The 27000-nt window shown below is 37.6% G+C and overlaps 1 protein-coding gene across 3 annotated transcripts in view; it reads left to right on the forward strand.

Annotated features, from left to right (window-relative positions):
• The window catches only part of NDST4 (N-deacetylase and N-sulfotransferase 4), a 203099-nt gene that overhangs the window by 175580 nt on the left and 519 nt on the right, over positions 1–27000 (forward strand). The window contains exons 8-15 of one of the 3 annotated variants that reach the window (XR_006104258.1): positions 5617–5799; positions 9536–9632; positions 12751–12874; positions 14489–14663; positions 16226–16396; positions 18316–18425; positions 21929–22031; positions 23376–23887. Coding sequence is in view for 1 of the 3 variants with exons in the window: in XM_042470377.1 (XP_042326311.1) it covers positions 5617–5799; positions 9536–9632; positions 12751–12874; positions 14489–14663; positions 16226–16396; positions 18316–18425; positions 21929–22031; positions 23376–23486 (1074 nt within the window). In the remaining 2 variants the exon portion in view is untranslated. The remainder of the gene's footprint in view (positions 1–5616; positions 5800–9535; positions 9633–12750; positions 12875–14488; positions 14664–16225; positions 16397–18315; positions 18426–21928; positions 22032–23375; positions 23888–27000) is intronic. The other 2 variants (XR_006104259.1, XM_042470377.1) reach the window with 2 other exon arrangements.

Here is a 27000-nt window from a genome sequence, read left to right on the forward strand (position 1 = left end):
AAACATTTTCATTACTTTTTATAGAATGAAAACCAAAACTAAAATTTTTGTTAAGTTGATTACAACTGACTTAAAAACTACAGTGTGTTCACCACGTTACTCATAGGAGGCTCATAGGAAGACAAAAGCAAGTCTGAATGACCTTTTGTGAAATAAAGTGGATACAGTGCTAACATAGCTATGGATGGGTCATGAGGGAGACTCTACTTTCAAATTCTGTCCATCCTCACCTCATGGATGTACTAAAAGCTTGATAAATAATTTAGGAAACTAATGGACATGTTTTTAAACACTGTGAACCCACTGTTAAGGATGTGGCACATTGGCAGAAGCTGAAAATGGAAAGCAAATGGCTTCTATCTCACAGCTGTTCTAGACAGCAATAGAAAAGGGTGTGAAAGCAGATCTCTAGGTCACAGAAGGTTTCCAAGGCTCCAGTTCAGTTCCATGCTCACAAGGATTTAGAGCAATGTTGTTGTTGTTGTGTGCCTTCTAGTCATTTCTGATTTATGGCAACCCTAAAGTGAATTTATCATGAGGTTTCATGGTCAGATTTGTTCAGACAATGTTTTGTTATGGCCTTCCCCTGAGGCTGAGGCTGTGACTTGCCTGAGGTCATTCTGTGAGTTTCCATGGTTGAGCAGGAATTTGAATTATGGTCTCCAGGGTCCTACAATCTAACACCCAAACTACTACACCACTCAGGCTATCTTGAGCAGAACTGTACATTATAAAAAAGTATGGAACTGCTACCAAAACCAGTTACTTTCTACCTGATTTCTGATGCAGAACATGTAGCATGGAATCATAGGGCTGGATGGTCTCATGGGCCATCAAGTCCAAAGCTTTGTTCAGTTCATAATCTCCAGCTAGAGCATCCCCAACCAGTACTTGTTCAGCATTTTTAAAATGTCATCCAAAGTAAGAGAACCCACCACATCTCTAGGCAATTGGTTTCATCATCAAACAGCTCTTACTGTCAAGAAGCTCCTCCTAATGTTCAACCCAAACCTTCCTCTTTCCCTTAAAACTATTTAGACAGGGTCTTCCCCTCTGGGACAGGAAAGAACAAACCTCTTTGTAACAGCTCTTGAGGTGTTTAAATATTGTCACTTCACTGCTCTGTTTTCTTTGTACAAGGCAAAACATGTGCAACAACTTTCATCATATATTTTGTTCTCCAAATCGCTAATAATCCTTGTTATCTTTCTTTGAACTCACTCCAACTTGTCTAATATTCTTCTTAAAATGAAGTACCCAAAACTAAATGGCCTGGCCAGTGCAGAATATAACAGGACTATTGCTTCTCTTGATTGGAAACTTTGGAGCTAAACAGATGGCCCCAAAGGAACGGCTTGCTGCTGCCCCTTTCAGCACCAGATCAGGAATGCAGCAATTACACGCTGCATGTCCAATCCAGAAATTTGCCAGCTGCAAAAGAAGCAGCAGAAAGCCACTCCTTTTGGAGCTGGCAAAAAGCCACCCTTGCCACTGTGGTGCCGGCTTTTCCCCATTTCTTCGGTCAGCATGTCTAAATGCTGTGCCACAAAAACATTGTGATGCCACCTGCATCGGGGTGGAGTTGGAGTGGGCAGAAGGTAGTCTGAATAATCCCAAAGTCCTTTTCACATGCAGTACTGCCAAACCAAGTATCCGTCATCCTATACTTTTGCATTTGCTTTTTGTGGCCTAAATGTAGACTTTTCACTTGCCTTCCCAATCTCATTCTCTTTCCCTCCTTTATATTGCCCAATAGATTCATTTAGCTCCTGTTCTCTTTCTCCTCTTCCTTTCTCTGCTTTGCTACTCCCCATCCCTTCCCTCCTTCATCACAACTACCAGGCAGATCTGCCATCCATTTTCTTTCTCAATCCTTTCCCCACCCTTACTTTTTCACTGCCTCCAGTTCTTCCGGTCAGTACCTTTTCAGAAACAGCTTGAGAAAAAGCTGTCTCACACATCTCTGGCATGAGTGAAAGGCAATGGTGTAATTCAGCAAAAGGGCAGGAGAAAGGGGAGGACGAGGAGAAAGCCAAAAAGACAGTAGGTGAACCTAGGAAGAATGGGGTAATTCACTTTTTTCCCTCACTGTGCCCTTGCTTTGTGCATCCCACCCTTCTTTTCCCATTCTGTCTTTTCTTTGATTCTTTTTCCATCCTTTTTGTATTGGCTGCTTTTCTCTGAATGTGCTCCAACTTGCTTGTAACCTTCTTGGTGCCCAGAACTGGACACAGTATTCCAAAGCAGATCTCACCTGGAGGTCTTCCATTTGGATGTGTTGCAAAGGGGTGTCTGTATGTTTGGTTTATTACACTAAACACCTCCACTGAAGAAGGAACCTGATAGGAACAAGATTCTCCATATGCTGAAGAACTCTATATGTTGACACCAGTATGCATAGTATCTTTCCCAATCATCTGAATGATCAGATGATAGGGTTATTTTCAACCATTATAATTAACATGCTACTTCTACACTCTGGTACAATCTTTCCTCCCAGTACACAGGAATCAAAGACTGAGTCCTCTTCTGAATCTTCCTCTTGAATATATCATGCAAGCCTTCCTTGCCCTTATCCCCCCCCCCCCGAACACTGTAAAGGCTGTCCAAATGTATTGGCTGTCGAAGAGTGAAGAGTTACAGTAATTCTGGATTTAATCTTTTCCAAGCTTCCTTAGGAAATGCTGAAAAGACTCAAAGCATTTAGCCCCATAGGAATTCTCTAATTTTATTTTAGAGGAGCTAATAATGAGGAAGGGAGGTGCATCACTACTTTGTTGTCCCTTCAAGTCAATTCCAACGTATAACTACCTTATCATAAGGTTTCCTTGGCACAATTTCTTCACAGGTGGTTTGCCATTGCCATCTTCTAAAGGTGAGGGTAAGTGTGAATTGCCCAAGGTCAGCCACTGAGTTTCCATGGATTAATAGGATTTGAATCCTGGTTTCCCAAAGTCCTAGTCGAACCACTACACTATGTATCATTATTTATACTCAGACAAATCACTGTTTCCCCTTTATCTGCCATAAACCCCTTCCTCCATGAGTCACCTACTCTTGTATATGCATGGGAAAATTGACTTCAGTGTACACATACTGACTCTGAAAAAAACATAAAGCCCAGTGAATGCAAAAGTCTGGCTGTTTTTTTCTTCTTCCACGTTGAGTGTCCTTTAGCAGACTATGACAAAATACTACTCCAATGAATGTATTGCTAAGGAGTCACTGTATTTCTTGTAAGTTGAGGGAATAAATCTTTACTTCTTCATTACACCACCCAAAGCATTCTATAATAACTACAACTCTTTTGCATGTTTTTTCTGTAATTACAGTCATGGCGTACATTTGTAGTTCCACCAAAATCCTTAACTCTGTTTAATTCAGAAGTAATTCTGCTAGGAACAAAAGTAAAATATAATAATCAGCTACTGCTCTTGTTATCTCTTAAAAACTGTGTAATTAACTCATTTTCTATGTACATCATAATTTTGGTTAATCTAGTTATACACACTGGCAAGTAACAAATCTTTAAATAGCTTGAATCCACATAAAGCTAGATAAAGAACATTTATTGATAAAACAGTGACTTTGCACTCATGAAAGTTAATTTTTATCTCTGCATGAATTATCCTTTATGATGTTCCTACTTGAAAGAGATGTCACTATCTGAAAAACCATAATCATGGAGAGAAATAAATAAAATAAGAATGTAGAAGAGATATTAGCAAGGAAAAATGTTCCTTCAAATATTTAGACTGATCATTGCTGCTTACAATGGGCTGGCTCTGATAAAATTAGAAGCCTATCTATGAATTATTGTGAATTTTTAAATAAATAATAACTTCCCGTTAGAAAAACCAGACATATTGTGGGCAGATTTAAGGTTGAGGTGAAAATTAACTCACAGGTGAACTTTTTATGATGTGAGAGTAAGCTTCTTTTAGAGTGGAGGTAACATTTTCGTAAAAGTCCTCCAGTTCCCATTTCCATTACCTTTCCCCACTCATTCTTATTCCTTCATGATAAGGAAACACAATCAAGGAAATGATACCTGAAACATTACAGTGAGAGAAATTCCCAGATCCTCACTCTCTCACCATTGGGGGAAAACATTTTTTTAAGTGACATTTGAAATACAAGAGTAAATACAGTGCACCCTTGTCTTATGCAGGGGATCGACTCTGGACCCCCCCCCCTCCTACATAAGGCAAATAGCAAGCCCCATTGAAAATAATCCAGATGGATCATTTAAAGGGAAAAAAAGTATTCATAGGAATTTTTTTTCCAAAATGGGGATGTATTTGTGATTGATCAGGAGAGGAGCCTTCAAATAATAACTGTTCCATATGTTATAGGTTCAGTTTAAGAAACTATAATGAAATTATGAAGGTAAAAAGGTGAATCAATACATTTTTCTAGAGCACACCTAAGCAGGCAACTGGGAGAGGTCAACCCCCTGCTTCTCTGTATTTTGAAGAAAAAATTATAAGATTCATGCATTCTTACACTTTTTAGCAATTGTCATAATTTGTTTTGTATTTGTCAATTGTTCATGACTACAAAATGATTCCTATAAAGCAGTTTTGTATGTATGTATAATGTATTCATTTTCTAATCTATGTGTATGTATATTTCTAGATTTAGAGAAAATTAACTTATGGTATGTTTGGACTTTGTAAATTTAGACCTTGGGATGAGAGTGATGTTAGTGTGTTGGACTAGAATAATGGGAGACCAGGGTTCAAATCCCTGTTTAGCCATGGAAAGCTGAGAGGCAGTAAGATTTGATCCACAAATGGATCAAAAAGGACTTTTTTCCACAAATGGGTAAAAAAAGTAAAGGGACAGCAATTCTCAGCTGGCATGAATTTTCAAGAGCAGAAGGTGGAAACAAGAAAATGGTGACACTTGAGCAATTAGAAATATATGCCTGTTGCAGCTTAGTTTCATTTCCCCAGTGAAAGAGCCATCTTTTGTCGAATGAATCTACATTGCTGAGGGCACTTTTTCTAGACAGACAGTACATTTGGGGATTCTAACAAACTATACAAGTCTCTTGTGCCTTCTGATACTGTCATATTTTGAAGATATTTTCTGCACAGCAAACGGCATTTCTGTGCAAATATATTATTTTCTGCATATAAAATGTGATTTCCTCTGTTAAAAATTTTGTGATATAATCCACACTTTTGGGGGCTGTAGGAAATGGAATTAAGAATTAAGTAGACACTGCTTAGACACTCCCCCCCCCCCAATTCCCTTTGACTGCTTATCTCAAAATATCAGCAAACCTTTCTATGTATTTAGCAGCTAAAAAGTATGGAATATTTTGGGGAAAAACTACAGCTACTCAAAGTGATCCAACTGGGATTACAAACTGCTACATGCAAAAAGGCTGCAAATAACTGATATGACCTTTTCCTTAAAGTAACCAAAAGTCTGCCCATGTACACCGTTGCAGAAATGAATCTTTGTGACAGATGCAGACAGGTTGTTGAACGCTTTAAAACAACAGTAACCTATTGAATTCCTGGTTGAAAATACAGTTGCTGCCATCTGGTGATATCCTCCTGGTGCTACAACTAACAAACATGTTTTTCTGCTTACCTTTTTCAGATCAGTATCTTCATGACTCACTTGTCAAACTATGGGAATGACCGGTTAGGTTTATATACATTTGTCAACCTGGCCAGCTTTGTTCAAAGCTGGACTAACCTGAAGCTACAGACCCTCCCGCCAGTTCAGCTGGCTCACAAGTACTTTGAACTCTTCTCTGAGCAGAAAGACCCGCTTTGGCAGGTAACCCCCTGCTGACTGAACAGTAGGAGCCCCACATTCATTTGCGATGTTGTTGCAGGGAAGACTGCTGGGGAAAAATTAGGAAAGCAATGTCTACCAATTAAGACATTTTAATCAGCTTTAAATGGCCTGCTCAGTTCATTTAATTTCCTTTTCAAAGTCAGCAATTTGGCCAATGAATACATTAGCTAACAGATAAGGAACTGGCTGTCATATTACCTTCATTAACACCTGCCTGGAGCCCGGCTGCAAATATCAGCTATTAGCTTGGCTGTTATTCATCAGAAAAGAGAGGGAGAAAGAGAGACGCAGGCAGACCAGAGAGATTCCCTAGCCTTTTAATTTAGAAATAAAAGAAGCTTTGCATTAACTTGTTTTGATGAACTAAAAGCAGATTCAGCAGACAACTGGTGTTATGATATAAAATCGCTGCCATTCTCATCGCTGTGCAGGATAGACCCAAGATGTGGGGGAATTTTCAGTCAAAGATCCAGTTCCCTACCTATTCACCCCCACCTTCCATGGACAAATACTGACTGCTTTTGAACATACTGTACCTCTACATTGGCAACAGGTTGGCATAATCCTACAGGCACCAGAGAGCAGCCATCTATTCAGAGTCCCCAACAGGCTCTGTGGAACACTTTGCAATGTCCTGTAGGAGAGGAAAATAGCCTGAGGGATCAGAAGGAATGGCTGTGGGGGTAATTGCTACAGCTGTCTTCTGATATCTCCTGCCTGAAGCACTTGGCTCAGTCTGGCTAACGATGAGGCAAGTCTTATCACTGCAATAGATCAAGATATCAAAAAGAGAGTCTTTGATACATAAAGGGAGATAGGGTTTCTCATAATAGCCCAACAAGTTTTGTCTAAGCAAAAATCTGTGTGAAAAAAATTGATGTGATCTTTTTCAGAAATTGTTTAAAAAGGAAAGATGAAGGGGAGGATTTATTTTTACCTTACACAGGAAACACAGAATAGCTTCTCATGAGTACCTCCTCAAAATTTCAAGCACCTTCTGCCAGCTTTTCTTTCTTTCATTAGACTTAGTCTTAGGGTCTATCACAACACACAGTTATACAACAATAATCTATTTTAACTGCTGTGGCAACATTTTTATGGAATCCTGGGGCTTATAGTCTGGTGAACCACTAGAGCTCTCTGGATAAGAACTCTAAATACCACCCCCTAAACTGCAAATCCCAGGATTCCACAGAATGTTGACATGGGGGCTAAAGTGGAATCATAGTACTATTATTGTCTAGTATGAAAAAATTCTTCCAAGTGCTCTAGTTATGGCCTGTTGCTGGCCTTCTTTACTACACAAGAAGGATTCCTTTATGACCTGTATTCTCACCATGTCTATTCCTTTCCCTGTGAAAACTGCCATTGGAAGTAGCTTCCAGTGACACTTTGCTTGGAAATCTTGATACATTAAGGGGGGAGTGTACCATCTGAAAAGCTTGTGCTGCTTGAACAGATAATTCCAAGGATACAGCCATCTGAGGATAAGCTGGAGCTACATTATAATCTGAATTGAACCAGGAATGAAAAATAAAATAAACTGTAATGAAAGAGAATAAGAAAAGACCAAATAGAAATGTAGCAATTACAGCTTCTGGAAATGGAACGAAAGGAAAGGAAGATTTTGCAAGTCCATATTTCAAATGAAGTCTAGTAAATAGTAAGACGGAAGATGAAACAATGGTCAGATTTGATGTGACAGCTCCTTATATATTTAAAAGGGACATTTCACTACAATTTACATTGCTGTTAGAAAGGATTACCCACTTGCTTCAAGCCATAGTGTCTGTAGGCTGTAATAAAGCTGTTTGATCAATACCATCTGAATATCTAGCCCACTGCATACCCGGATCTCATACAAAGAAAATTCCAGCATGATAATTCTTTTGAAGAGGCTCCTTTCATTTTCCTCTCACATTTTTATTTCTTATTAACATATGGCCAAAAGAGAAATTGCTAAATAATCTTGAGCTATGATTTGTTCCCTTTTTTATGTCAACATGCAAATGCAAATATTAAATATTGCTAAACACTTTATCTTGGAAATATATGTGCCACCTGGCTTTGAAGTTGAAAAATTTAAGTTTGCATGCCAATGTTACTGATCACTTCTTTTAAAACAGAAAAAAAATCAATCTCTCTCTTAATCAAACATGAGACCTGGCTAGTACTTTGGGGGCAAAGATTGCCTTACAATGGCCATCTTCACAGTTGGAAAGAGACTAATATCCCTACTATATATTTGTGGCTGACAAAAAATGGCTGCTTAGTAGTGTGCCCACTTTACATTATAGTAATAGTTACAGTAGTGTCATGGGAACGATTTCCCCAAGGGTTTCTAATTTTGGTTTAGGCAATCACATGTTTTTCCCAACCAAACAATGAGAATGAACAACCAGTAGAATCAGTCCTGTGCATATAAACAGCCATTAACTGTTACTTGAACTGTGGGATAAAGAGTTTCTATTCTACTACTGTAATGTATAGTATATCAGAGTACATAGTGCAAGAGTTGGAATCAAGTGACCCTCCAGAAGTTGCTAAACTGCCACTCCTGCATACTAAACTGCATAGTCATCACAGCCAATGCTGAGAACTGCTAAGAGTTACAGTTCAATATCAACTGGAAGGCTACACAGTTCCCACTCCTACTACAGCAGAAGTAGGATTGAAACCCAGGAACATGGAAAGCTATCTTATATAAAGTTAGCTCATTGGTACATCTAGGTCAGTACAACCTAGCAGCCCTCCACAGTTTCACAGTCCTTCCCAGGACTTTATTGCATTGGCCCTGGAACGGGCCTGTAGCGTCCCAAAACGGAATGTTCTGAGGACAGGCGGCAGTGGGGAATGCATTTTACTGCACAGCAAGAACGCTGCCACCACAGCCGAGCCATTTTATATAAGGGACATCATTTCACTGCTTTTCTACCTACTGGGACTTGAACCTCTATCAATTTTGGCATCCACAGGGGGTCCTGGAATCAAACCCCAGCAGAAACCAAAGGCGAAGCTTACTTTTTTTTTCCCCAGAAAAACTGTGCAAAAAAAGGGTATAAGATAGGAATAGCTCTGCTAGGAAATGTGCCTTCTTCTCCTCTATACAGAATTGACAGGGGGCTGCATTGGATGCCCATGCTAGTATATGGTGCAATCTATTTCCCAGCCTATGCATGCTGACCAAGTTTCTTCATATTCAACAGTAACAAACTAGTGCTGAACTGTATGGGGGAAGGAACATTACAGAACCTGTTTACTATCAACACTTTGTTGCATGCATAGAGCAGAATGATGTATGCATATATCAATAGGCTGATCTGAGCCACAAGGCAGTTTCTATTAGGTAGCATAGTTTTGAAAATATTAAGAGAATTCAGTAGAACTAAGCAAATCCAAAAGTAGATGAGTTCATTAGAACTAAGCAAACTTGTGTATGTCAAAGAATGATGCCAAATACTCTAACAGTAGTACGAATTGTCAGACCAACTACTTGATAATGTTCCATCTTATCCTGAACAATTATTGGGTTGCTTCATCTTGCAGTTGAACTCCAAGACCAGCTCTGACATCATGTTAGATTTCAAGTCAGATTGTAGAGGAAGTATTCCAGCATAGAAAGAAACAAATTTTGCTACATGGGACTTTTCATTAGAGCAGACCATTGATTATCTGGTTATATTCTGGAAGTAATTAACTTTTTTCTTTCACTCAGAATCCATGTGATGACAGACGCCATAGGGATATCTGGTCTAGAGAGAAAACATGTGACCACTTACCAAAGTTTCTTGTGATTGGACCCCAGAAAACAGGTAATCTAATGTTGTACTATAGTTTAAAAATATATCAACATTTCCCACCTAGAGATAAAATATAGTGAGTGAAAGGACTGTGTGGAAACTTTGCTGAATTTTATAAGAGCCTTGAAAAAGAACCACAGTTTAAAAAAAAACCTTTCTCTCCCTCAAGCAATTTACATAACCTTTTATCTTGGTGAAATACATAGACTGCTGGATTAGTATACCCTTGGTGAATGTGAGTCCACATTGAACAGGATTGGGCATCAAATTACTCTTCTGTGAATCCGGACTGTGGTTTGTTATGCCATTACTTAACTACAAGGCATTGGTGGGCAGTGAAATGACTCAAACTTAGTTATGAGACTATAGAAAAACTATTGAATGTGAAGTATGTAACCCACATTCTGTCATCCTAAAAGAGTCACGTGTATTATCATTTTTCTTGAACAGTCATTTTTCACATAGAAATTTAGAAAGTACTGTTCTCTCAAGAGTTCCCTCTTTTCTGGTCAATTTAAGAACTTATGGAATTCAGCAAAGCTGTGATTTTGTTTTCATCTATAAAACATCCATAGATAGGATCAGGGAACAATCTTCACTGTAAAATCACTCCTGCTGTTTCTTATATAAATGCTTCTCTTCTCACTATTGTGGAACTGTCTGAAGTCTGTAGTTTTGAAGAGACAACACTGATAAAGAAGGAGAAACGTATAATCTGGTACACAAAAGAGAGAAACTCTGTGATCCAAGTGGTCTCCTGAGTAAATATGATGTGATCTAAAGACAGAAACAAAATAGCCTGTTTCTATTTTGATGAGAAAGAAATCAAGAAGGCAAGGAAGGTGCTGTGTAAAAGGTTCATCCCTGAGCCATACTGTGAGCCAGTATCACATTAAGAAAAAAGACTAAAGCTCATGTTATTCTTCTTTTAAAATGTGTACAACTATTTTTTATGAGTACCCTTAAAATTATGATAAATGAATAAAAGAAACACATTTTTGAAAACAGGTGTCTATGTATGAAAACAGGTATATTCAAGGTGACTGGCTGCAGCATGCTCTTCATCATGTAGTAGTAGTAGTAGTAGTAGTAGTAGTAGTAGTATTCCTGTCTTTCTGCCTCAAAATGCATTTAAGATGTTTACCAATAAAATTTATATAGAAACCCAACAAAACATAAAAACAGATTAAACACACCATTAAAAATAAAAAGAAATAAAAATCAACTATTTAAATGCACTACAGCAAGCTCCAGTCACAGACTTGCTTGAGGAAGCTGGCTTGCTGGGATGTGAGAAAGGGGCAAGATCTGGTGGGGAGCTGCCATCTTTTCTTCTCCTTGTGCCACACTGGTATATAACACCAGTCTGTTTAGCCCTTTAGTAACCCTACATAAATTCTTAATCCTTCCAAATTACTGACTGTGAGCCCATAGGTATTTGTGCTATCCACTTTTAAAATTTGCTTTAAAAGAGTGCATTAATATGTGAACAGAACTACGCTAGTGCAATCTATGCACTGCTTGCTCACTAATATGTATGAAACAAATGTCACAGATTGAGATCAAATGAAAAGTTTTAAAAGCAGGGTCAACACTGAAAAAAAGAAGAGAATTGGAGTATCTCTGCCTACAAAAACAACACAGAGATCAACAGAGAAACCTTTGCAAATGAACAACAAATCAGAGTAAGGGGGTTGGGAATCCATTGCAAAAGTTGCATTGAAAATTGTGTCCTGGTAGAATGCAGGAAAGGGAATTACAAGCTACAGTTAATATGAAACTGCCACCAAACTTCAACAAACTTTCCCGAAGATATTTCTGCTGCTAATAGAAAACTGGTGGAAAGAATTAAAGAGAGAAGATAACTCCTCTCCATCTCGCTCCCCAAGCACTGTAATTGCAGCATGCTGGTGAAATTCTTGATCCAGATTGAAAGCTAGACCTGTCAATGAGTAAACTCCCCTCCTTCCTCCTCTCCAGTATTTTCCTTTTATTTTTTCAATACTTGGGAGACGTACTGTACTGTCAGACTTTCTTTCACTTTGGTATAATATCCAGATTGCTCAATCAGTCTGAATAATAAATAATCTTGCTTTGCTCAACTCATGCCTGGTACCGACAGGCCAAAAAGGTGCATAGCAGCACCGATACTAGGGTTCGGGAATGCAAATTAACCACACACTCCCAACCTCTATGGTGTATCAGGGGTGGCATCATGGCGGCAGCCCATCGCACAGGTGCCACCATTTTGATGTAAGGGATGCACAGTGTATACACGTTGCTGTGTGTCTCTTATGTCATGAGTGAGCCAATGATGCATTTGTGATGTGCCAGCACCGTAACAAAAAGAACCTGTTTTTTCCGGGTTCTTTTTGGGGCAGAGGGACGCTGGGTAGTTTGGCTGCTGCGACATCTCTCCGCATACAAACAGGCCACTGCCACCTCGCCCTTTCCCAGAGGTATGTACCGGGCCTCAGTAACACACTCTTAGCACTAAACATTTTGATTAAGAGTTGGCTAAACTTATCTTTATTATTTTATCCCAAAACTGGCATTTTATGTCCAGCACACTTGGATACCTGGATGGCACTTTCTTTTCATCTGACCAGACTCACAAGATTGTTATGAATATCACACAAGATGTGAATTTGTGGATATTTACTATAGGCCCATGAAGAGGGAATAGATTTTGTGTGAATGAGACTGCATTGTAGATATTATTTTGAACAAAGATTTAAGAATTGACAGAAGCACATCAAACCACACACACACACACACACACCTTAAAATGAAGATAACACATCTGGAAAGTATATTATTGGGCTGAAAAGATTTCTTAGATCCCAGAACAAATTTTCTTTTAAACATGTAGACACGCTTGCCACTCAAGTCAGTTGGGGCCTCATTAACTCATCAGAGAGTAAAATTCAAGTAAAAAGCAATTTTAAAAAGTTTTTGCTTCGATTGATGTAAAATTACATAATATTAACATATTCTTCCATAGCTGGGATTTCTTTGCATCTTTGGGGATATATTTCTTGCAAAGCCCTTTCTAACTGCATTACACCCTTTGTCCTTTCCTAAACTGTGGTATAATCCTACCTACTGTTGTTGTCTTTTGTCCCTATAGGAACAACTGCACTTTATTTATTTCTCCTTATGCATCCTTCCATCATTAGCAATCTCCCTAGTCCAAAAACCTTTGAAGAAGTTCAGTTCTTTAATGGAAACAACTATCACAAGGGAATTGACTGGTAAGAATAATACACACAAAATAGTTCATTGTTAGCATACGCTAAATCACAGAGGAGCAATTATCGAAATATTTCTGACATCTACATAATTTCCAGATGAATTTTCTGTACATGGTGCTGTGAGAATGAATTAGAAATTAGTCTGTACTGGTGAAATGATTGCCAAAATGTTGCTCTTTCTTTTCTCTTTGTTTGACATTACTATACCAATATTTATATCTCTAACAAACAAGTGCTCTCTCTCTCTCTCACTCACTTTGTTTTTAACTGGCTGTCTTAAATAAGTTATGAATTACTATCAGTAACCAGGAAAAGTAAATTTGATGTCAGCAATAATCAGGAAAGGGAATAAAAGCAAAGCAGAAGTATCATTCTAAGGTATAATTCAAACACCCACTTTTAGAAGATAATGCTTGCTAGGACTGACCCAAGACAAATAACAAAATAGTGTCCCTTCCCATCCCAAGTGGACTGCCTCTTAATTCTTTCTTTAAGAGATGGGAGAGTTGCACAAAAAGCAGCAGAAACGTCAGGACTAACAAATTGTTTCTACTTTCCTATTTTGGCTGCCTAAGGCAACAATTTTGTTAAGCCTAATAATAGGCTTAAACCTACTGCATACCCAAAACTGTCCTAGTTTGATAGTGACGGCCCTGATTAATCATTTGTCATCCTGCTTTTTCAGCTGCTTTTAAAAAGTCTCAGTTGCTCTCTCTTCTTCCATCTCTCCCCCTTAGTTGTCAGCTTACATCAGTTGGTGCCAACTGAATTCAACAATGGAAGGTTAAGACAATGCAGTAATCCTCAGGGATATCTTGTAAGACTAAACACCTACAAATATAAGTATGATCAGACCTTTAAAGTAACTAGTTACAAATAACCAAGTAACTATATGACAATATGAATGTAACTTAACTAACAGTGACTTCTTTTGGTACAATTTATCTTTCTATGTTTATAGTAAATTTTGGTATAGCTTCTGAGAAATGGAAAAGTGAAAATATAATTAAGACAGTAACTAGTTGCTTTGATGTTGGGACAGCAACTGCAACTACCTGCATTTTAAAGTAATTTGCTGAGCTCTGGGGATGTTTTATTCAGCTATTGGTGCAGCAGTATGCAAAAAGCTCAATGAGACATTTTTCTTTTCAGAGACTGAGCAACCTAAGCAACAGGTGATGCCTAATTGTATAAACAGATGGTGAACATGGCACTTCTCCTAGGTGGCATGTGAGTTTTATCACATTTGTGCCTCCTTTCCAATGTCCAGTCAATGAAGAAGGAGGAGAGAGGTGCCCATTTAACAGTCTGATTATACCCAAAGGCATGAGTAGCAAAACCTTTTGCCCTTCAGATGCAGCCTTAGCTAGAATAGCCAAATCTCAAGCATGATCCATGTTAAAATGTTGTGGTTTCTGGGCAACTACATTTTTCACATTCTTAAACTATACTAGTTGCACCTTAAATGAGGATTGTGGTCTTTATTTGTTGGTTCATTTCATAAATGTATATATTTGATTTCAATTCCATATTCTTTCTCTTTCTAGCTTTCTCTCATGAACACCCAAAACAAGAATTGTTCTAACTTAGGCTGCTGTTTTATTTTATTTGCAGGTACATGACCTTCTTTCCTACCCCTTCTAACATCACCACTGATATCTTGTTTGAGAAAAGTGCCAACTATTTTCATTCAGAAGATGCCCCCAAAAGGGCTGCCTCCTTGATTCCCAAAGCAAAAATCATCACCATTCTCATTGATCCATCAGACCGAGCATATTCCTGGTATCAGGTATATTAGAAAAGAACCTGAGTTATCTGAAGTGATAAACCAAAATCATATCATTACTTTGTTAGATGGGAGATGTTTTCTTGTGGTTTATTATTCCATGATATCTAAACCCTAGATGGAGAAGCTACATAATTCCTTCTCTGCTAATATTGTCATCTTTCTTACCAGCAATTTATGGGAAAGCATGAAGAATTGTCTCTTCTGTTGTTTCAATAAAGTAGAAATCAGATACCAGATACCTTAATCTAGCAACAGACTCTCATGCTAGTGTGAGAATTTGGTTGTGATCTATAGCTCTAATGCAACAGTGGCATGTTCACAGTCCAAGTAGTCACTCTCTCGCCCCAAAATATGGAGTAGAAGTGACCTCATGCTTTGTTTGTGCACCACCAAAGGGTCTCAGTGAATCACAGACAGATTGAAATGGGCTTATGGATCTCAAACATGAATTAATCCTCCAACCTATAGTGTCTACCACTTTGGAGCCTATGTAGAAGATGTAGCTTTCATTAGAGATTCTCTTGCCAACATAAGATGGAACAGGGCTTCATTTGCAGGGTAGGGATGTTTTATAGGGAAGGTTGTTCCCTCAAATACTATTGATGTACTAATTTGCATTCATTTATTCTCACCTTTCTCTCAATGTTGTACCTAAGACACAATATAGACTAAAATCCATCATAATAGTAAAAAGCTAGTTAAAAGTAATTGAATCAATATATTAAAGTTACAAGTAGCCGCAGGTGTTCAACCTGGAAATTAACTAGTGGCTGATGCAAATATCTGATAGACCATCTCTATCCACATGAGCCTGCCCAGACCAGAAATCTGTACAAGACAGCCTTCTCCCAGTTCCATCACCATCACAGGTATGGTTGGTGGAAACATGAGAAAAGGTCTTCTCTGAGGCTGCCCCTAGGCCTCTGGAACCTCTCCTTGCTGTCCTTCTGATCACAGGTGAAGACTTTTTTTACTCAAGCTTTTATACCTGAAGGCTTTTAAGGATAAAGCTGTAAGAGAAATGGCATTTTGTGTTTTTTACTTTTTAAAATCTTTTAATTTTTTTTAATATGGTAAATAATTTAATTTGGTTTTAATGTTGACTTTTTGTATTTTTTAAATTGTGTACACCGGAATCCTGTTTGGCAGTTACAAAGGCATAACCTAGAGCATGATGATGATGATGATGATGATGATGATGATGATATTTTAGAACAGGTGCATTTTGTTATCACTTGTCAAATTTTGTATCTGTTACAGTTTGCAAACCATCTGCAAGGGAAGCCTTCCACAGAACCTATTGTAGTAGTCTAATCTGGAATTTACCAAAGCATGAATTTCAGTAGATAGATTTCTATTTTTCAGTGTTTCGATATATCAGTAGCCATCTTAATTAAAGGGAAAAAAATAAGGAAAAGTTTTGTGTCGTCTTAAGAATAAAAAAAATTATCATGGCATAAGGTTTTATGGACCAAAGCCTTTTTCCTCAGATGTATAGTATGTCATCCTGAGTTGGAAAACATATACATACACACAATATATATATTCATTTTTGTCAATAGCATCAACGTTCTCATGATGATTCCACTGCTCTTAAATTCAATTTCTATGAAGTGATTACTTCAGATGACTGGGCACCTTCTGAGCTAAAGATTCTACAGAAAAGATGTTTGATTCCTGGCTGGTATGCTATCCATATAGAAAGATGGCTAACATATTTTCCGACTTCACAGGTAATTTCTGTCTCATCAGGTATATTCCTGCTGTGATAGATGATCATCATAACTTGGTAGCATGTTTAATATTGTAACATGTTTAATAATGGATTGTAATGTTATAACTTGTTTAATAATGGATTGATAAACTCTAGCATGCATTTTGTGCCTCATCTCAAAGCACTTCAGCATAGAGATGCACATGTCTTCAGTACTAAAATGCAAGATTACTTTAGGATATGCTGGAAAAATCCCTTGACACCTGAAAATGGGAGATTTCTCCTGAAGAATGTTGAGATATTTCCCCCAGTCCTTGAAGATAAGTGTTTTTTTAATTTCATTTTTTTAAATGATGCTGCTACCTAGGCCCGCTCCCCCCCCCTTGTTTTTCTAAGAATAATTGTTTGTGTGAGAGTTATTTCTATAAGTGCTCTGGGCATTGCTAACATGCCTTGGAGCAGCAAGATATCTCAGTATCTAGTCTTTATTCAGGCAGAGGATGGGACTCCAGCAAACCCTGGGCTCCAAGTCAAACACTGAAACATCCCTAGCAGCACTATTGCCTTTTTTTACAGTCCCCCCACTGGTTGGATTCGTTTTACAAGACTGGAAACAGTGAACACTTGACCAAATGTACTGAAGTGAATTTGTTGTGCACCCATAATTAATAATGTGCACTCAACATTTCAATAATTCAAACGAAGCACTCACAGAACAGTATCCAGTACTGGAACATTAAAAGCAGTCTACAGTTCCTTAACAGGTGCAGTAATACTGTTAGAGCCATTTTTGATTTGTCAGCCAAAAGCAGAGCAGTTTAACACAAGGACCAGCCTAATTACAGTTTGACATAATTTATATCTAATAAAGAATACAGAATAAGCTTCCATTTACCTTGAAAATACTTTTATTGACTTTTATTTGTATATACCCATTGAGCTTAATTTAATTACCTTTACAGGTATAAGCATGCAGGCACCATAGTCAGACAGTATGAAAGTATAGACTTGGGATTGGGACATCACATGTAAGGCAAATTTAGTGGTTATTTTTCTGTCTGTGCCTTCAGTATACATTCTGGAGCTGAGGCAGCTACACCAGGATGGGCAAGTTCAATATAATCTACCTTGTAGAAAAATACTAAAATACAACCAAGTGTATACTTATACTAGTTTAAGATCCACCAACAGTACAACAGTGCACAACTGAACCTACTTGTGAGTAGTTCTCAATATGATTGGGCTTCAGAATAACATCCAACTGAGTGTGCAACTCACATTTATCTATTGATAAATATTAATTGATTACTTTGTAAATGTCTACCTCTGTAGACTAATATTCCATTTACATGAATGATGCAACCCCTTACAAAATCCATATCCATCCAACTAGACCTTAATTTCTGACTCACCTTTCTCCCAGTCTGGGACTCAAGGCAGCTTACAAAAAGGCAGGAAAAAAACACATACAAACCTAAAAAATTAAGATTTAAACAATATTAAATAAACAAAGATTAAAAACACTGCAATTCTATAAAAACCTCAATTCTTGTTAAAAATCTATTTCTAAAAGCTTGCTGAAAAAGGAAGGTCTTAACATGTCACTGAAAAGACAACAAAGAAGTAGTGATCCTACCTTTGATAGGAAGAGAGCTCCATAGTCTGAGAGTAACCACAGAGAAATCTCCCACAGTCCTACCTACCTGCATGTGAGGGCAGTTGGATAGAGAAATATACCTCCGCTGCATATCAGTGTTAAGATCAGAACTATACTAAATATCATGATTGTGGTGCATATGTTCTGCCATGTCACAGCAAATATGATTCCATGGCAAATCCATCTTTTGTCTAGATACTAACTCTGTCTTCTTTACTTCACTCTTTATCTGAGTGTTATATTTAATGATATATTATAATTATAACTATCTGTCCATACAGTTATTAATTATTGATGGACAACAGCTAAGAAGTGACCCAGCTAGCATAATGGATGAAGTTCAAAAGTTTCTGGGAGTTTCTCCTCATTATAATTACTCTGAAGCCCTAACGTGAGTCCCTTTTATCTATTTATTTTTTATCTTTCTCTCTTGTTATATCCTGTACTTTGCACTAGTAATCTGATACTGCAGTAATATAACAAGAGGGTCATTTAAAATCTGTAATGTTTACTTGTTTTATTCATTTTATTCTTTAAATTGTTTTGTAATGGTTTTATTGTTCAGTGTGTTTTTAAACATGTTTTCTCAATTGAATGTTTACTGTAGTGGTAAAGTGGAATAGAAATGCAATAAACAGAAGGAAGAGAAAAATGTTTACCTACAAAATCAAGTTGTCTTCATCTTCTGGAGATTTGAGGCCTTACCAATTATGTGTTGGAGGCAGCTCTCATTATTCCTTATCATTGGCTATGGAGCATTGATGGGAGCTGAAATACCAGGAGTAGGGATGTACATGTTTTGCTTATTGCATCCTTGCAACATGAGGGTGCATAATTTCTACAGTTATTCTTCCACTGCAGAAGAAAACAAGTATTTAGTGTGTTTTCATGAAAATCCTGCGTTTTGGTGCAACCCCCCCTTTTTTTTTTAAGCACACACACACACATACACAAAACTGTTTACAGAAACACAGACAGAGTGGGCTTTTTGTACAAAATTGATGTGTTTTCTGTAAAAAAAAACTGTGCAGAAAAAATCAACATACTTTTGGACAATGCTGTGTGTGTGCGTGTGCGTGTGTGTGTGTGTTATGTTCATAACATAATGTTATGGTATGAGTCAACCCCAACTCATACTGACACTGTGCATGAGACATCTCTAAGACCCACTGTCATGCACTGATTTGCTTAGGTCTTGCAAATTCAGGCCTGTGACCTCCCTGATTGAGTCTATCCATCTGGTGTGTAGACTTCCTCTCTTTCTATCACCATTTATCTTTCCTAGCATTATTGTCTTTTCTAATTAGTTATGTCTTTTCATGTTGTGACCAAAATATGACAGCTTCAGTTTAATCATCTTGATTTCCAGGGAGAATTCAGGCTTGAGCTGGTCAAGGACCTATTTGTTTCTCTTCTTGGCTATTTATATTATCCTTAGCATTCTTCTCCAGCACCACATCTCAAATCAGTTGATTTTCTTCTTATCTACTTTTTTCCACTGTCCAGCTCTCACATCCATACATGGTGATGGGGAACACAATGGATTGGGCAGTTCTAACTTTAGTTCTCAGTTGTGTATCTTTACTCTTTAGGTTCCTGTTTAGTCCATTCATAGCTACCCTTCCCATTCCCAGTCTTCTTCTGATTGCTTGGCTGCAGTTTTCATTCTGTTTGATGTTTGATCCAAGATACAGGAACTCTATTTCAGGACTCATTCCCACTTACATTTAAATCGGTCCACAATTCAGTCAGTGGACTGATTTACATTTAAATCAGTCCATCAATTCCAGTTGATGTGTAGTTCCTGGCAGAGAGGAAGCCAAGAGAGACACCCTTCTGCCTTCCCCCTTTCTCCCCCTCCTTTTCCAGGGCAGGAGAAGGCAGTGGCAAACCACCTCTGAACAAACCTTTCCAAGTGTGGTGCAAAGAGTCAATGGGCTATGACTCTGGACACCCAGGACTGGGTTCCTTGCTGGGTGACTTTGGATAAGTCATATTCTCATTCCCACTTGTTGAACACTCTTCCAAACTGCTTTTTAAAAAACAACAACTCTGAAGAAGTAGTGTCTGAAAAGAGCAGGTTTTTGCATTTGTCTCACTTTAACGCAAATCTGATCGATCATAGTTGAGTCTGACATGGTTCCTAGTGTGAACGACAGACGTATAAATCGAGTGGCAAATTGATTTATATCACAGTGGGAAGAGACCCAGAATTTCCTCACTGACTAAGTTGAATTTATGTAGATTTTCTGTGGTCAGCATTTCTGTTTTCTCTTTGTTCAGCAGCAAGCCTGCCTTTGCACTTTCTTTTTTGATCTTCCTAATAATTGTTCAAAGTCTGTGGTGTTTTCTGATAGTATGGAAGCATATTTTAGATTGTTGTTTTACCTTCCTCCTATTTTCACTTCCCCTTCTTTTGAGTATAAACCTAACCCCCTCTGATGGTATGTTTTGCTTACAACCTGACCAAAACTCTGCAAAATTTTGCTCTTTGTCAGAATCTATTTTTCAAGCAAAAAATATTATTTTTAATCCTAATCCAGAGTGATAATATCAATTAATTTCAGATATTGATTTTTCTCTTTTGGTTTGGTTTTATTAAGTATTCCAAATAAACACTTTTCATTAGTAAAATTAAATACATTTCCTTTAAGCAGATATATTGTTTGGAACATCATTCTACAGCTTTATTTCATTCCATGTGTAGAGCAAGCAATATTGTTTCTCCTCTTGGGAAATTACTAAAAGCCAGCAAAACTACTTTACTATGCAAAAAGGAGATTGGGAAATCCAAGCTAGAAATGAATCTCTTCTCAATGTATCCATTTAATCAATGATTTATTTAATTTTAATTGATACCCCTACTAAGAAAAATTTGGATGCTGTGTATTAGAACAGTAATAGACTGAAACAGAAAATAAATCACTCTTCATTGCAAATGCACTCAAATATGCACATAATGCATAGTACTATTATCAGAAAAAGTTTAAGGCATGTGTGTGTTATTATTCCGAGCGCAATACAAGGTGTTGGTTATCACCTATAAAGCTCTACATGGCTCGGACCCGAGTTACTTGAGGGACCGCATCTCCCCTTATAATCCACCCCGCACACTTAGAACATCCGGGAAGAACCTGTTGGAAATACCATCTTCCAGATATGTTTCTACTTCCCAGAGGGCTTTTTCCATAGCAGCCCCATGGATCTGGAATAGTCTTCCCGAGGAGCTCCGTCTTGTAACCCCCCTGGAATTATTCAAAAAGAGACTTAAAATCTTTCTCTTTTCCCAGGCCTTCCCCTCTGCAGAATGAATAGTATTCCAATGTGATTGATTCCCTGCCTTACCCTGTTGTACGTTGTCTATAGAGTTTGTAGAATTTTATATTGGAGTTTATTTATCCAGTTTTTATGAGATCGTGTAATGGTTTTTAATTAGTCTGTAACCCCGCTTCAATCCAATGGGAGAGGCAGGGAAATACAAATAAAATTTATTATTATTATTATTATTATTATTATTATTATTATTATTATTATCTAGTATTATTTCACCCTTCCCAATTATTTGCCAAACAGAATGCATACTTTCAAATGCAAAAGGTTGAAATAATTTTGCAATGTTCTTTACACATACCCCAAATCTCAAAACAATGTATTAAAAACTATGCATGGTCTTTAGTTCTTTATATTAAAACTCAGCCATGATTTTAGTGTATATTTTAAAAATCATTGCAGGATCTCCATCTTTCCTTTCAAAGGTTGTCACTGCAAATCTCTACCAAGATTATTTTTTTGAAATGGACAAGTTAAAATGGTTAGTTTGGTTACACTGGCTTTGGGATTTTGTTTTCCCTACCTCCATGTAGAACTTATGTTAATTTAGACAAACATTTGTAGGTTCGATCCTCAGAAAGGATTTTGGTGCCAGCTGCTTGACAGTGGAAAGACAAAGTGCCTGGGAAAAAGTAAAGGCCGAAAATACCCCCCAATGGATCAAGAGGTACAATTTTCATGTATCTAACCTTGGAATTTAAACTATCCTGTTGTTGAGCACAATTATAGGACCTGAGCAAAGCGAAACAACATTATAGACCATTGTGGGAGCAGGATTGGAAGAATCTTTTGGCAAAATGTGTTATTCTCCCTTTCCTGCATTTTATTTCAGCTGCCCTTTCACTTGCCTTTTTTTTCTCTGAGACAAATCTGTACAGCTAGCCTGTGGAAGAGACTAAGGTAAATGGTGGTAAATGGTGGCTGCTCCTGCTTTTCCTTGTTCCTGTTATAGCTTTGCTTTTTTGGTGAAGGAGAAACAGGAATGAGGAAGAGTAGAGCAAAAAGATTCCAGGACTTGACAGTGGACTCCCTACAGTGAGATCTCTCATGTGATTCCCCACCACTACCTCTGACCAAGTTAGTTTTCCTGCCCTAACGATAAGCCCCAGCAGGAACCTGACACTTTTAACTATTGATGCTGGTCTTGATTTGTAGGTGATTTGTGCAATTACAGTGGGCCCTCCCCATACGTGGTGGGTAATTTCCAGCCCCCCCCCCCCCATGTATGGGGAATATCGCGTACACTCAATTCCCATTTGTTTTAACAGGGGAGCACTCCTGTGTGCAGCATGCACACCATTATATCCCCGCAGCTTAACCTTTCGCGTAAGAGTAAAGCTGTGTATGGTGTGGGCACACTATATTGTGCCAGTGTAATGATTGTGTTTATTGTAGTTCACAGAAACCTTTATTCAAACTAATAATGATCCTTCTTTTTAGAAGTAATGTTAGAATTCCAGTGTTGGCATAAGAAGACAGTTGATTCCATCATGCCAGCACTAGAAGTTCAAGATTTTGGCACTAGTAACCTGTTTCTGTATGATCTGCACTATTTGCTCTTTCCAGAGCTAATGCCCTACATTGCCAAGGGAAAGGCAAAATTTGACAAGGGATTTTTTTTTTTTACCTATGTGATCAGTATCCTTAAAAATTCTGGGAGAAGCACAGAAACAAATTTCAGAAATAATTCATTTTTAATTTCAATGGCTAGGATTTACAATGCCTTCTCAACCATATTTAGTTATGATTTGTAAGATATGGTGATCATTCCAGTTTCAACACACCTATTCAATATTTTAATTATGATGAATTAAATCATTCATGGTTCATGATTTAATGAATGAACATCATAACCATATCCTTTCTGAACATATAAAATCCCATCAAGGACAAAAGACTTAATAGACAAAAGATTTAATTTTACTTTCTTCCTGCCTGAATATGAAACCATTTACAGGATCCTCGACTGTTGTTAATTATCTAACAATTTCTTTGTCTCTTTCTCCGTCAGTCCAGAGCATTCCTTTCAAACTACTACAGAGATCACAATGTGGAACTGTCCAAAGTGCTACACAGACTGGGACAACCATTACCATCCTGGCTAAGACAAGAGCTTCAGAAAGTGAGATAGCATCAAAAAGAATCCAGAGATCTTTACATCCTGCTTCCTTCACTCTACCACCCTTTAGTTTCCTGATGAATTTTCAGTTATAGAGGACATCTGAAATTTCTCAAAATCAATAAAATTAAATTAAAGCCACACACAAAAAGGAGGTGAGAAATTATAACGTAAATGAACATGCTGACCATTGCTAGTATCAGCTTTTCAATCAGCTTCTGAAGGGAAAAAAAATCAGAGCTATGAGGAATGGTTTTCTGTCTAGTTTGGGATTCACACATACTCTGTTTGCCAGGAAAGTCACAGAAACTGTATTTATGATCGATACTCTTCATCATATATGATAAATTACAGTCTGTCAAGACACAAGCCAAAGGATGGAATATCTCTCAATGGATTGCAAGGTATGTAATTTCCTTGACAACTGCAATTTTTGTCAGCTTTCTGGCCCATCCCTCCTTTGTTATTTTAGAACTGATCTTCAAGATACCTGGATTGCTCCCCATCTAGGAAATCAAATGTAGTCATATTATACAAAGATCTTTCTTTTGTAAGAACATTTGCTTGTTGCATGCCACTTATTTCATTCCTCTTTCTTAATAACACAGAATATGCTTCAGACAGAAATGAGCACAGTATATGGACCAGGAGATTCAGCAGGCCCCTTAGGCAACTCTCCTTGGTTTAGGTACTTACTGTAAAACCATTCTACTTTTATCTCGCATGGCAACAAAGTTACTATATAGCCTGCAGAAATGAGAAGGGAAGGCTTTTGATAACTGCATGTTATGTTTCAATGCCTTCTGTATTTTTAGGGATGGAACAATCAGTATCACATTCATCCACATTTTTTAAAGATTCCAAGTAGGACGAAATTTACATCCTACATAGGAAGAAATTTGTATTTCTTGGTTAAAAAATATTATATCAAATATGAACTGCAACAAATGAAAGTCTCCACTTTACCAATCCCTTCAAACAATACAGTGACTTTGTTAATATGTAAGAACAAAAGTGGGAAGGACATGTCAGATTGCTGAAAAGCTGGTGGTTGCAAAAGGTCATGAATAGCTATTTCTAGCATGTAGATCATGTCATTATTGTCTGCTAAAGATGAGAAGCCTCTCTGAAAGAAAAAGACGGAAACTCTAATTTAGCATTTGCATTGATTACACAGGTATAAAACCCAAATTTTAAAGAATGAAGCATTGAAAGCCCTGAGACCAGATGGACAAATGTTTCAGTTTCAGATCTCACAAAGAAATACTCAAACAGGCTGAAATGTAACCAGACTTTAGACCTATTTGCCAACAATTTAATATCTTAATATTGAGCCTCATGCGATTTTTGCTTGGAGACAAATATTTGTCTCCACTGAAAATTTCTTTAGATTAATTTTTTTTAGGACCAGATACTTCTCTTATGATCATACACATACCTAAGAAAATGGACAAATGTTTCAGTGATGTAATTCAGTGATGTAATTCTAGGACAAAGTTAATCCCACTGAACTCAATAGTTTACTTCTAAGTAGATATGTATATATATTTTCAAACCATGGATAGTTTAATCCATGGATAAGGAGCCAACTGTGTTTTAAAAAACAAACTAACAATACGTTCAACTATAATTCTTGCCAAATCTTAAGGACAAACAAACAAGGGAAATAAGGAAATATTCACCATTGTGATGTCCCAACCAAAATACATTCCTTAGGGAAGTACAACTGGCACTGGCACTTGTTTTGATATGAATCAGCTTCAGATTGAGAGCTAATGTGATGGAGTGCTTTGAGTGCTAGGCAAGGACTCAGTGGGGACCAGGGTCCAAACTGACATGGGAATCCATCCATGAGAATGTTCACACTTGCCTACCCTTGGGCAAGTCATTTCCTCACAGCCCAAGAGGAGAGCAGTGGCAACTTTCCCCTGAATAAATCCTGCCAAGAAGATTCTAGGACAAGGTCACCATAATTCAGATATGACTTGAGGGCACAGAACAACAACAGTTTCAAATTTTCATTCTAATTGACTGCCTTAGAGTGTATGTGCACTACAGTTACAGCAGTTTGATGCTGCTTTGTCATGGCTTCTTCCTTTTGATTCTAGGACTTGCAGCTTGGTGAGTGATACCTTAAATTCTCTGCTAGTGAATACTAGTCCATTCCCTTGCTCTACATTGTCCATTTCCTTGCATTACAATGCTAGAGAATTTTGGGTAGCACAGCAAATTACAAACCCCATGATGCTATAGGAAGGGGCCATAATAATTAAAGTTACACTGTTGGTCTGTTTTATTGATTTGGCTGCTTCTTTTTGTGTGATTATATGTCTTCCATGTTACTGTTTAAGGCTATTTTATTATACATCAGCTCTGGTATCCATAAGAGAGAAGGTAGTTTTAACATTTTAATACATAAATAATGATTAATCATAGAACAGCAGATTGTTTCCATATTGGGATTCTATAAATGAAAGGGTTTCTTTTGTTTTTTAAAAATTTCATAGAAGATTTGAAAACAATCGGATTCAGAAAGGCAATTTTCATCAATGTACTCTTCCCCCTCCAGTCCCTCATAGATTCCCTCATGCTGGTTTGAAGGCTCTCACAACACTCCATAGCAGGGTTTTCAAGATCCAGGAGGAATTGCAAGGGGAAGAAGCTCATTCAGGATGAAACCTGATTCTGCCTCTAGCTTCTTTCAGTGGGGACAGAAATCCACTGGTCATAAATCTGGACCCAACTCTTCTGTATTAAATCAAAATTGGAAGAGATAAAGGAAACAAAGTCCCACATGGTCCACAAACTTTATTATCTGGGGGAAAAAACACATTTTGGCCTTGTCAAAAATGCCTTTCTCCAGGGGCTATTGTAAAATAAATAAAAGTACATTTATTATAGTTGTGTGGGACAACACCTAAATTATCTCTAAAAATATAATTTCTTAAAAATCAAATACCATGTATTATCTATATTATCATATACATATCTATTACCAAAGATTTCAGAAGCAATTTCAGGAGTTACAGTCTGTACTCTCAACAAAGTGTTTAAATCAAAATTGCTTATAATGACTATAAATTTCAAGAAATGATGAGGTCCCGGGCTCAGAATTTCTCCATACTGTCATACATACACACACAGCCTTGATGTTTCTTTCACAATCTTTCAATGCCAGTATCTTGCCAGTCTTCTTAATATTCTAATTACTCCAGTGCATTCAGCTTTCTTAAAAGTGTTATAGAGCAGGGGTTCTCAACCTTTTGTCCTCCAGATGATTTGGACTTCTAAGTGTTCAAGTCAAAACATCTGGAGAAGCAAATGATAGGAACTACTAAAGTGCATCTGTGCTACAAATGCCAGTCTACTTTTAGTGTCATTTAATTCCCTCTTACCTGAAAAGCACAATTCTAAAAGGTGGCCCAATGAAGGTTCTCTAAGAAAGAACTCTGTACTCTCATGGAATTATAGTTCCCATGCTTATTTGGTGGGAAAGGAAGAGGGAAAGGCCATTGGT

Source organism: Sceloporus undulatus, chromosome 5 (assembly GCF_019175285.1).
Source record: "Sceloporus undulatus isolate JIND9_A2432 ecotype Alabama chromosome 5, SceUnd_v1.1, whole genome shotgun sequence".
NCBI classification, from domain to species: domain Eukaryota; kingdom Metazoa; phylum Chordata; class Lepidosauria; order Squamata; family Phrynosomatidae; genus Sceloporus; species Sceloporus undulatus.